The sequence below is a fragment of the Diceros bicornis genome, chromosome 1 (assembly GCF_020826845.1).
Source record: "Diceros bicornis minor isolate mBicDic1 chromosome 1, mDicBic1.mat.cur, whole genome shotgun sequence".
Lineage (NCBI taxonomy): Eukaryota > Metazoa > Chordata > Mammalia > Perissodactyla > Rhinocerotidae > Diceros > Diceros bicornis.
The window spans coordinates 89733566-89746508 of NC_080740.1; the positions used below are offsets into that span (position 1 = coordinate 89733566).

Genomic DNA, 12943 nt, shown 5'->3' on the forward strand with positions numbered 1-12943 from the left:
TACCCCCACCAAGTTTTGTTTTTTCACTTTTTAAATAAACTTTTTATTTTAGAATAGATTTAGATTTACATAAAAGTTGCAAAAATAGAACACAGATTTCCCATACACCCTGTACTCAGTGTTCCCTGTTAACATCTTACATTATTAGTTTGGTACATTTGTCACAATTATTGAACTAATATTGATAGATTATTTTTAACTAAAGTCCATTCTTTATTCCGATTTCCTTAGTTTTTACCTGATGTCCTTTTTCTGCTCCAGGATCTCATCTAAGATACCATATTGCATTTGGTAGTCATGTTTCATTAGGCTCCTCATGGCTGTGCTAGTTTCTCACGCTTTCCTTGTTTTTGATGACCTTGACGGTTTTCAGGAATACCGGTCAGGTATTTTGTGGAATGTCTGATTTGTCTGATGTTTTTCTCATCATTAGGCTGGGGTTATGGGTTTTGAGGAAGAAGACCATGGGGCTGAAGTGCCTTTTCATTACGTTTTATCAAAGGAACATACTATCAACATGATTTATCGCTATTGATGTTGACCTTGATCACCTGGCTGAGGTAGTGTTTGTCAGGTTTTTCCACTATAAAGTTAATCTTTTCCTCCTTTTCCCTACTGTACTCTTTGGAAGGAAGTCACTGTGCACAACCCACACCTAAGGAATGGAGAGTTATGTTCTACCTTGTCAGAGGTTCAAAAATAGCCAAGATAAAACTAATGAATCACCAAAGTAGTGACTAGTAAAAATTTATTGTGCGTACACCAAAAAGTTAGCAAACAGGGAGCATTCAAACCAAAACATGGAATGAGGCTCGGAGGTATATTGTTACAAAACAGCTTATATAGTGAGAAGGCAGTGTCTTCACAGTGATTGGTAATTAAGCTAAATTAATGACTAAACTGGTTTTGTCTGCTCAGGGAAGCTTCAAGGCTGGTCTCCATTTACCTTTGATTTTAGCAATTCTCCCCTTTTGGTCATTCTCTCAGCAGGCTGAGAGTATGACCAATGTTCATAGAGTTATTCTCAGTTAGCACCATTGATGTAGTCAGGCTGAAAGATCACACGTTTGCTGTTTCCATTAGTTGCGTCATCAGGCTAGAGGGCTATGTACTCACCATCTTCATCCTTTACATGATTGTTGTTGATTTCATCCAGTTGTCTAATCCTCGTGGATACCATTTGTTGTGTGAATGTCTGCCAACAGGCATTAAAAACCTTTGAGGGTATATATGCATTAGAGAGGTTAATATAATGACTATAAGGAGAATAATAGCCAAACACTGAAAAATTTCCAGGAACCAATTAAATATTAGCAATCATAATAGTTCAAGCAAATTATAAATTTATTTTCTGAGTTTGGGGAGCAGCCAGTTGAGAAAATTAGTCAGGTTCAAAGCATCTTCAGGTAGAGTAAAGGCAAGCATTGGCAATCAGAGATTTTCTTGGTTTGCAATCTGAATGTCTCTAGTGATCTTTCTGAGTGGCCACATAGCAACAGGCATGAAGATTTTTCACATGTGAGCTGTCATGATTTCTCTGAAGTTTACATCCAGCTTTAGCTTGCATGGCTTTGGGAAAAGAGTGATTTTAATTTCGTAGTGAATCCAAGTCAAAAGAGTGGGTGGGAGAAAATTGGAGAGTTCTAGCCAAATATTGGAGGCAAAGACAATTAACAGTAAATATAAATCTTCTCTCTAAAATCACCCTCATTTCTAGCAAAGATAGCCAAATTAAGACTAATTTGTTTGCAAAATAAGTCAAATCTCAATAAACTTGGCCTGATTATTTAGATAAGTGCAGCAAGAATAGCAATTGACCATATATATCTACTCTGCTGGAACTTTTCATAAGGAATCTCAGATTGAACTTAGAAGCCTCTTGAGGCCAGAAAGCCAAGCCATGGACTTGCCATCGGACATCACCTTCAGTCCCTATAGGTTCAGGCGAATTCCTGTCTTCTCAAGATCCCCAAAACATCCTGAGGTTCCTGAGCCTGCCAGGAAGTGTTTTTCCTTACTCATCTGGTAAGGCTGTTGGGAACCCTGTAAGCAAGTTACCAGGCCAATATTTGCAAGGGGCTTTATTGGCTCCACAAAGCCAACCTTTGTTGCCCAAAGCTGTCTGGTCCTATCTGAGTCTATGCACATCTCACCCAAATATGACATTCCAGTCTAAGTCTTGGTAGAAGAACAGATTCTTATTGAACTTACACAAGTAACTATATTGCCATAAAGAATATTCACCAAGGTTCCATCAAGAATATTCACCAAGTTTCCAAATTCTGAAGGGATCAGGTAGGGAGAAAGAGTAATTGTTTCAACTCTGCTTACAAAGGTTAGTTTGGAGAATTTCCATAATTTCTGGAACACCTATAATGTACACAACATAAAGAAGCCTTATTTTTTTTTTTTAGTAAGGCTTTATTATTCTTTTTGTGTGTCTGGTGAGGAAGATTGGCCCTAAGCTAACATCTGTTACCAATCTTCCTCTTTTTGCTTGAGGAGGATTGTCCCTGAACTAACATCTGTGCCAGTCCTCCTCTACTTTGTATGTGGGACGCCACCACAGCATGGCTTGATGAGTGGTATGTAGGTCCACACCCAGGATCCAAACCCGCAAACCCCGGGCTGCTGAAGCAGAGCCACGAATTTAGCCACTACGCCACCAGTCGGGCCCCAAGAAGGCTTATTTGACAATATTTCCCATGTAATTTAACATAGTATCTCCCTTATTACAGGGAAAGAGAACAAATCCTTTGAGATGTTTCAGGGGCCCTCTGAAAAATTCTGAAGTTAGTTCAAGGTCAAAAAGACTTCATTTAGAATTTGATCTTGGAAAGTTTGTCAAAAATATCAAAAGATTTGGTCAAATGAGATTGTAACCAAAGTAAGTTATATAGTTGTAAGAATCAGTTTTGTGATTTTTAAGTAATCAAAGACCTGATAAAGAAAAAACACAGAATCTTTGTTTTCTAGGCAGATTACATTAAAGGTAAAGAAAAATCTTTGTTTACAGTTTCTTATTAAGGGCAAACCAATGATCTAAGAAAACTTTGTAAACTGCCTATCGTATATTAACATCCTGTAGTAAGTTAGCAAATTTATCAAAATTTTTAGAAGTATATTCTTCCGCATAGTAAAATGTTTTAATGTGGTGTAAAACATGTTCATCAACAGACCCAAACATCCTTTGTTTCTTTACAAAAAGATTTAAAAAGCCAAAACTAGATAGACCCTTGTCCAGCAATGAGTGTCCTGATATGTTATCTTATTTGGCTTGTTGACAAATTCTGCTTAAATTACTTGTTTTTAACAGTTATGCTTAGATTAAACAGCTAACCATCACCTTAAGTTATTTTTCTTGTTGACAAAATTTTGTAACACAGAAATAGCATGAGCTTATTTTATTAGTTTGCATTACATTCAATATTGACAACTTCGAAGACATGCCTGCTTTCACCAAACCAGGAAACTTAAACTAGCTTTTATTTATCAAAGATTATCCCAGATCATGTGAACCTGAAAAACACCTGGGTCAGTCTCCATACCTCTGAGAGTAAACAATTTGTATGGTGCTTGTTTGTCTTTAAGCCAATTGAATAGAGCTCTTTACACATTAATTTGGTAATACTGTCTGGAGGTAGGAAAACACCACACGTCTACAACATACATAGTCTTACAGACTCCACTCATTTCCAGAGTTACTTAGATCAGCACCTTTTCCCCCCACCTCCTTCAGTGAAGTTGTTTCATATATTTGTAATACAGTTAGATTCTTTTGTCACAGTCTGTCTGTGTTCCATCCTGGGATCCTCTGACCTTCTAAATGATTTCTTAAACTTACATACACTAAGATTCACTATGCTATAAACTTCTGTGGGTTTTGACAAATGCATGGTGTCATATATCCGTTTGTCTCAGAGTGTTTGCATTTGTTGTCCTTCTGCCTAGAATACCCTTCCCTCATATTTTCCCATGGCTGGACCCTTATCTCTCGTCAGATCTCTACTATCTCCTTGGAGAGGCCTTCCTTGAGCAGCCAATCCAAAGGAATGCCCTAGCCCAAAATTTTGTTCATTTATTTGCTCTGTGTGTGTAGTTTGTTTTGGTCAGTCTTCCTCTAGTAGGATACAGACTTAATGAGAGCAGGGACTGTATCTGTATCCTGGATATCCAGAATACTGGGTCTGTGTATATTTGTTGATATATGAATGAATAGTCCTGTCCTAGTTGTATGCTGTGTTGCTTATTCCTAGTGCATGTTTTTAATGCTCATCAGTAGTGATTGAAACAGGCTTGTTCAGTTGGGCTTCCAGCTTACCCTGATTTACTACTTACAAAAGAGTTTTGCTTGCAAATTAGGTTAAGTATTTCAGCATACTGAAGATGTGCAATTACCCTGATTGTTCTCTCCTACAATGTTTATAACCTTTTTTTAAAAAAGTTATTAGTGACTTATTATCTCTGATCCTATGTAGAATTGCATAATATTATGGATTTCCCAGCCTGGCTATGCATTAGAACCAGCTGAGGAGGTTTAAAAGAAGCAGATTCCCCAGCTCCATCCCTGACTTATTGATCTCCAGGAAGATTCTGCAAATTTGTAATTGTAATAGCCAGCTTAGCATCTAGTCAGAACATTGGGAGTTAAAAAACCCCCAAGCTTTTAACATACAATGAGATTTGGTGAAAATGTCTAGAGGATTTCAGTTTATAGGTACGATTATTGAAGCTTGTACAAAAAGGTCTTTTTAATTTGGACTTTTTCTGCAACTTTTTAAGCCCTTGCTGTGTGCTGGGTACTGGGAGCATTATATAATATAGATGAATCACAGACACTGCTTTCAAGGAACCTACATCCTCTGATAAGGCAGTAGAATGAATGTAAATAATCATAATAGAAGGTAGAAAATAATAGGTACACAGAGAGAGAGAAAATAGTTTTGATATTTAAAGATGGAGGGGTCATTCATAGCCTGAAAAGAAAGTAAAACTAGAGTCTGATTCTTAAAGAGAATGTACAGAGAGGAGGTGGAACCCTGGACATCCTAGTCTTCTGCAGTGGGCTGAAAGGAAATTGGAAGTTAAAGGGGAGCCTAATACAAGCCAGAAGGCAATAGCCAAACTGATAAGAGGCCTGGAGTGGTCAGGAACAAAAGTCCAGACTGTCAGAGCTGTCAAAGTCAGTGGTTCTTAATAGAGCAGAGCTTTTGAATTTCAGTATTGAAATTTTTAACATATTTTAAACATAAAAATTATTAGCAAAGTTTATATACTACTCATGTAATTTTTTTAAATAAACAATTGCCTACCTAAAGAATTCAAACTTCAGTTTTTATTTTTTTAGGCTCTGGAAAAGATATCCAGTCCAAATTAAATCCCTCATGTTGCACATAAAGGAAGCTGAAATCCAGAGTTAAAACATGTCTGGTTCATGGTTACAGGGTGCAGAATGAACGCAAGAACCTCAGGCTCCTGACTCACCAGTGCATCTTACCACGTTCTTGTCAGATTGAAATCAATCTCTTTCTCCTGTTGCTTGCTGGTTGTTCAGAGGAATTTCTTGAGGATAGAGACTATATTATATTCATTTCTATATCCCTTGGACATAGTAAGTAATACATAGAGTAGATATTTGTTGCATGAAAGCTTGGTTGAGTGGATTTGTTAGACCTTGAAGGACGGCTAGGATTTAGTTCTGTGGAAATTTTGGTTACTCGTCATACACATGAACTGTTAGATTTGTTGAATATTGGTCGTTTAAAGGGAAATAGAAAATCTAGAAAGCAAAGCTGGGGCCACATTATAGGAACACTTGAATGCCAAGCTAAGGATTTTGGAATTTGTTATCCAGTCAGCTGGAAAGTTTTGAGCAGAAGAGTAACGCACACACACACAAAACAAATTATTTTGACGATTCACTTGAGGTGTTATTAAAGCTTGATTAAAGATGCTGGCAGTGTGGTTACAGATGTGCTATAGAAAATGGTCGGAACTTGATTACTGATGAAATGTGGAGTTCAGGGGATAGAGTACTCGATGAGGCTGAGGTTCCAGATGTCATCTTTGCCTGTGTATTTTGGAGGGTGGTTGGTGTTGTTGACACATACAGTGGTTTAAAATGATGCATTTGAAATACTGGTGCCACATCTAGGTGGGAATGTTGCAGAGGCTGTTGGAAATGTGCTGCTAAACTTCAGAAGAGATAGCAGGTCCCGAAATTGAAATAGGAGTCATCTGAGTAGATAGAGTGGTTGAAGGCTGAGGATTAAATGAGATTGCCAGGGAGGGAGGTATAGAAAGACTAAAGCCAAGGACTCGTTCTTAGGGAAATTCTTACATTTAGAGGAATGGAAGAAGAGGAGCTACAGAAGGAGCTTTGGTCAGAGACAAAGTGAAACCTGAGAACAGTCCAAGGAGAAAGAGTAGGAAAAATACTTATCGTAGGGAAACATCTGAATTACAGACTTTCTTTAGAAAGTTTTACACAGTTCATATAAGATAGGTTATATGCGAATAGGTGAAATGGCGTAAGTTAATGAAAGGCATTACATTTGCAGAAACCTGCAATTATTATATCATTATGTATTATAAACAGTATAGTTGGTTAGCATTAAAGAATATTTTGCTGGATTCCAGAGGTCGAAGAAATCTTTAACTTTTTAAACTTGAATTTGAGAGAATATTGATTTTAGTCAGTAGACTTCTTAATTGAAAGCCTTGAAGTTTTAAAAGACAAATTTTCATTTTTTTGTTCTGTGGGAGTAATTAGAAAAAAACAGTCTGCTATAACTGACTGGATGAATTCTGAATAGTGATGTTTAACCATACTTGAACATTTACCCTCAACCCTTTTTAGTGTATCTTCCCAGCAGTATTTGTAGGAATTCTATTAGAGGTAACAATCCACATATGTACTATTGGTTTTTCCCTAAGTAACTTTTTGTTTTTGTCCTTCTTTTCAGGATCTGACTGGCATAGAATCTATGGATCAGTGTCGCCATACCTTGGAACAGCATAACTGGAACATAGAGGTATAATAGGATTCATTTTGAGCTTTCTTTTTTTTCCCTTGGTCTGATAACAAATCAAAGACATATTTTTTCTACAGCAGGAATCTTTTCTCTCAACGGATTTTTTTCAAATTTACAACTCTTTGGTCTTTAAAAATAAATGTGTGAGAAAGGTGAAGATTATGATCAAAGTTTGTAAAATCATAGAAAAATGGTGCCCAAATCCTTCAATATAGTCCCGTTCCCTCTTTATTTTTTCTTAATGGCTCTTTGGGAAAACTACTGGTTTTTATATATTTGGTTTGTAACCAGATACCTTAATATGAATCTTCTTATTCCATATTTTATAGTTTATTCTATTGGATTTTCTGGGTAATTGTGTCATCTGCAATTCCAGTGATTTTTTTTCAGTATATGGATCTTTTGTTTCTTTACTCGGTCATTGAATTGGCTAGAACTTCAGAGCAATGTGTGGTAATAGCAAACCTCTTGTCCTTACCATACTGCCTCTGATGTTTTATTATCTAATGTGATGTTGGTTGTTGTTTTGAGATAGATCCAGCAGAATGTAAGCTCCATGAGAGCAGAGATTTTTTTTTTTATTTTGTTAACTGCTGTATTCCCAGCATCTAAAACTGGTTCTAGATGTCATAGGCTCTCAATAAAGTATCTCTTGACCCCCATTCTTGATATATTAATAGCTTGTCTCAAGAGTGGATGTTGAATTTTATCAAACGCCCTTTTCATCTCTGTTAAAATCACTATGTTTTAATTATGGTATGTTATTTGAATAGGATTCTGGATTTCTGAATATATATTCCTAAGTGTTATTTAGTTATTCAACACGCATTTTTGAGCAATTAAATTCTAGGCTCTGGCATTATACCAGCAAACAAGACTAAGTCCCTAGTCTCATGGAGCTTAATTCCAGATAATTTCAGTTTGTAATAAATGTTATGAATAAGATGAGTGTAGGAAATGCAGCAGAAAGGATATGGGAAGTTATTTTAAATAAGGTGGTCAAATAAGGCCTTTCTGAGAAGGTTATATTTGAACTGACACCTGAACAATAAAAAGGAATGACAAATGTGAACATTGGGGAAATGCATTTCAGGCAAAGGGAATGATGTTGCTCTGTGTGATACTCTTGTGCTGTTTCCTTGTTAGATTTTGATTTCAAGCATATGCTGGCTTTGTAAAATGACTGACTTGATAAAATGAGTAGAGAAGTGTTAATAGCATAGATGTGAAGGAAAGCACTTGAAAACTTTCTGCCTGTTCTCTATTAACTTTTTCATGTTTTCCCCCATCATTCATAATGTATTTCCTACATCTTCCTTGATAAACTTTCTTAGAAAATGCTTTTTTCTTAGAGATTTTTAAATTTTTTATCATAACCTATACAAAGTAGCGTGTCCTTTACTCTCTTCTGTATCTATTCTATTATCCTCTCTTCTCATTGGTTGTTTTGTTTGTTTGTTTGTTTGTTTGTGAGGAAGATCAGCCCTGAGCTAACATCCAATGCCAACCCTCCTCTTTTTTGCTGAGGAAGGCTGGCCCTGGGCTAACATCTGTGCCCATCTTCCTCTACTTTATATGGGACGCTGCCACAGCATGGCTTGACAGGCAGTACGTTGGTGCGTGCCCGGGATCCAAACCTGTGAACCCTCGGGCTGCCGAAGTGGAGTGCACGCACTTAACCGCTACGCCACTGGGCCGGCCCCTGAAAATATATTTTTAAAGTTCAGGTTTTCGTCTTTGGCCCAAGAGTTATTTAGGAACGTATTTGGAATTCCTGGTAGCTTGCTTTTTTTTTTGTTTATCCTTTTCATATTAATCTTTCATTTTATTTTATATAGGTATCTATTGAGGTCCTTGTGTTTTAATAACGTTCTGTTAACATTATGAAATATATATACATATATTTTAAATTAAATATTTCAAACTTAGAGAAAATGTAGAGATAAAGGGAACAACCGTGTACCTACCATCTAGCTTCTGAAAGCCAGACATTTTGCAATACTAGTTTGAGATTTCTTTTAAACAAATACAGATAAAATTGAAGCCCCGTGTAAGTTGCTTGCATGTTGTGCTGGTGTCTGCGTCTCCTTTTCCTTCTTTCCTGGAAGTAACCACTGTTGACAACTAGGTGTTTATTAAGGAATGTGTTTTTTTGTGGGATAAAGGTTTGGTGTCTATATTCAATCAAGCTTATTAAATGTATGATTAAAACCTATTTCTTTTTTTTTTCTGTTTACTTAATGAAACTACTTGACAAGATGAATGTGGTTTTATAAACTTCTTTATTTCCCACTGGTAATGTCTTTTTTTTTCTAATTACAACAACAATACATGTCTATAAAATGTTTTAAACACAGAGTTGGTGAAGTTGAAAATGAAAGTTCTTGATAATCATACTTGAGATAACCACATTTGATGTTTTAGTATGTGTCCTTCCAGACTTCCTTATGTATATAACTCTGCTTAATGTGCTGATAATATGTATCTACTTTTCTACTGTTAATAACAAATATATCAAAGAGACTGCTTACTTTTCTGTGTGCTTTGGAAAGGCAGTACATGGTGCAAATAAAATACATTAATCAATTCTGTCTATTTGGGGGGAGACTTTCTGACTTTTATATAGTTTGCCTTTTATTTGGCACAAAGACATGTGGCTGTTAGAACTTTCTTGTAATATCTTTTGTTAATATCAGATGATGCTTTTGCTTTAAATTCTGGTTTGATTTATTAATACTGCCACTCCTGCTTTATTATTATCTGGTATAGTGTCGACCATCTTTTAATATGGAACAACTTACAGAAATATTAAAAGCTTGTTGCAGAAATACCTATGCACATGTGCGTACCCAGGCAGGCAAAGAATTCCGAAAAGTGTAAAGAAAATGCTGACCCTTAACTACTTCATAGATAGCTAGTGTTAAATTTTAGTGCATATCCTTTCAGACTTTTTATGTTCGTTTATATGGCTATATAGATATATATAGTTTGCTTGTTACACAAATGGGATTATGCTGTATTTACAGCTTTTTTCACTTTAGTCTATTTTAGTAACTCATAAAAATAATACATAAAATGTGTAAAAATAAAAGTTCAGACCAAGCCTAAGGTGACCTATGAAACAAATTCCACTCAAATCACTTCCCTACCACTATTTCTCAGTCCCGCACCCCAAATGTAGCAATATTAACAATTTCTTTGGATTTCTTTTCTCCAGGTATTTTTATGCCTGTCTAAAAATATATGTGTATATTTTTCCCCAAATAAACCAGAGGTTCTCAGACTTTTTGGTGTCACTCTTTACCCTTAGGAATTATTGATAACCTTCAAAGAGCTTCTGTTTGTATGGGTTATAGCTATTGATATTTATTACCATATTACAAATTAAAACTGAGAAATTTCTTAAAGTTTATTAATTCATTTAAAAAAATAAACTCATTACATGTTAACATAAATTTTTGCAAATCTCTTTCATAGATCACAGCTGGATTTTCATATCTGCTTCTGCCTTTACTCTGTTGTGATATGTAGTTTTAGTTGAAGTATGTGAAGAAAACCTGTCTTCCCCCAGATATGTAGTTGGAAACGGGAGGAGTATTTCAATAGCCTTTTCAGATAACTGGATATTCCTTGTTACTGTGATAGTTTCTTAAAGGTTAGTTGAAATATGGAATTTGAAACCTGATATATCAAGGAACTTCTCATCCTCTCTTACATTGAAATCTATTGGTCTGTCTGTACTTTGAAAGGATCTTTTACCAGTGCATGATTTTGTAGCTTCACGCATTGGTTGTTTGGAAAATATTAATTCACTGAATTAATACAGATCTTCCAAATGTTGATAGATTCTGCTATATGTTGTCATTCGTTAATAGTACCACCAAACTCATCTGAAAAGCTTTTAAAAGGTATTAGGAAATGGTCAAGCTTATAGTGGCAAATACATGTTTTCCAAAATTCTAATTTTTGCCTGAAAGCTCTAATTTTATAATTGACAGCAAATGCTATCAGTTGTGGTTTTTAAATAGCAGCTTTATTGATATGTAATTCACACACCAAACAATTCACCCATTTAAAATGTGAAATTCAGTAGTTTTTAGTATGTTCACAGAACTGTGTAGCCATTACAACAATCAATTTTAAAACATTTTCCCCAAAATGTTTTAGAATATTGAGAGCATTACCCCCCAAAGAAACCTCACACCCTTAGCTATTACCTTCCTGTTCCTTTCCAGAACTCCCACTCCACTTCCCAGGCCCTAAGCAACTACTAATCTACTTTTTGTCTATAGATGTGCCTCTTCTGGACTTTCATATGAATGGAATCATAGTATGTGGTCTTTTGTGACTGGCTTCTTTGACTTAATGTTTTCAAGGTTCATCCATGTTGTAGCATGTATCTGTACTTCATTCGCTTTTTTGTGTTAAGGTAAAATATACATAACATAAAGTTTACCATTTTAACCATTTTTAAGTGTATAATTTGGTGACGTTAAGTACGTTTACATTGTTGTGCAACCATTACCAGTATCCATCTTCAGAACTTTTTCATCATCCCTAACTGAAACTCTGTACCCATTAAACGTTTACTTCCCATTGCCCCCTCCCCCCAGCCTCTGGGAACCACAATTCTGTTTTTAGTCTCTATAAAATTTGACGATTCTAGATACTTCATATAAGTGGAATAAGACAATATTTGTCCTTTTTGTGTCTGATATTTCATTTAGCATAATGTTTTCAAGATTTATCTATATCATAGTATCAGTACTTCATTCCTTTTTGTTGTCAAATAATATTACTTTGTATGAATATACCACAATATCTTTATCCATTCATCAGTTGATAGACATTTGGGTTGTTTCTGTTTCCGGCTGTTATCAGTAATGTTGCAGTGAACTTGAGTGTACAAATTTTTGTGTGGACACATGTTTTCATTCCTCTTGGATATGTACCTAGGAGTGGAATTGCTGAATCACATGATAACTCTATGTTTAACTTTTTGAAGAACTGCCAAACTGTTTCCAAAGAGGCTACGCTGTTTTACATCCCCAACAATAGTGCTTTCTCCACATCCTTTCTCCACATCCTTTCCAATACTTGTTAATATCTGTCTTTTATATTATAGCCATTCTAGTGGGTGTGAAGTAGTATTTCGTGATTCTGATTTGCATTTTTCTGATGGCCCACCATAGTTAGAGCATCTTTTCAATGTGCTTGTTGGTCATTTGTATATCTTCTTCGGAGAAATGGCTGTTCATATCCTTTGCCCATTTTTAAATTGAGTTGTTTGTCTTTTTGATGATGAGTTGAAAGAGTTCTTTATATATTCAAGGTACTAGACCCTTATCAGATATGTGATTTGTAAATATTTTCTCCCATTCTGTGGGTTGTCTTTTAACTCTCTTGATAGTATCCTTTGATGCACAAAAGTTTTCAGTTTTGATGAAGTCCAGTTTATCTATTTTTTTTCTTCTGTTGCTTGTGTTCTTAGTGTCATATCTAAGAAACCATTGCCTAATCCAAGGTCACAAAGATTTTCACCTGTGTTTTCTTTTAAGAGTGTTATAATTTCAGCTTTTACATTTAGATCTTTAATGTATTTTGAGTTAATTTTTTTATAATGTGATTTAGGGGTTCAGCTTCATTCTTTTGTATGTGGATATCCAGTTGTCCCAGCACCATTTGTTGATAGACTGTTCTTTCCCCATTGAATTGTGCCTTCATCCTTGAAAATATGAAAACTAGAGAACTGGAGTTAGCCACGCTGCAAAGTTTAAAGCCGCCTATCAAGGTTAGAGGGCATAGAAGTCCTCCCAGGGACCACCCTCCCTTGTTTCAGCAACTGCAAGTTCATGGGGTTCCCAAACTATCCTTAGGTTTGATAATTCACTAGAAGAGCTCACTGAAAG

The 12943-nt window shown here is 35.6% G+C and overlaps 1 protein-coding gene across 2 annotated transcripts in view; it reads left to right on the forward strand.

Moving 5' to 3' along the window:
• Positions 1-12943, forward strand: part of FAF2 (Fas associated factor family member 2) — a 69720-nt gene that overhangs the window by 36644 nt on the left and 20133 nt on the right. For both annotated transcript variants that reach the window (XM_058546342.1, XM_058546348.1), the window contains exon 2: positions 6966-7034. In XM_058546342.1, the coding sequence (XP_058402325.1) occupies positions 6966-7034 (69 nt within the window). The remainder of the gene's footprint in view (positions 1-6965; positions 7035-12943) is intronic.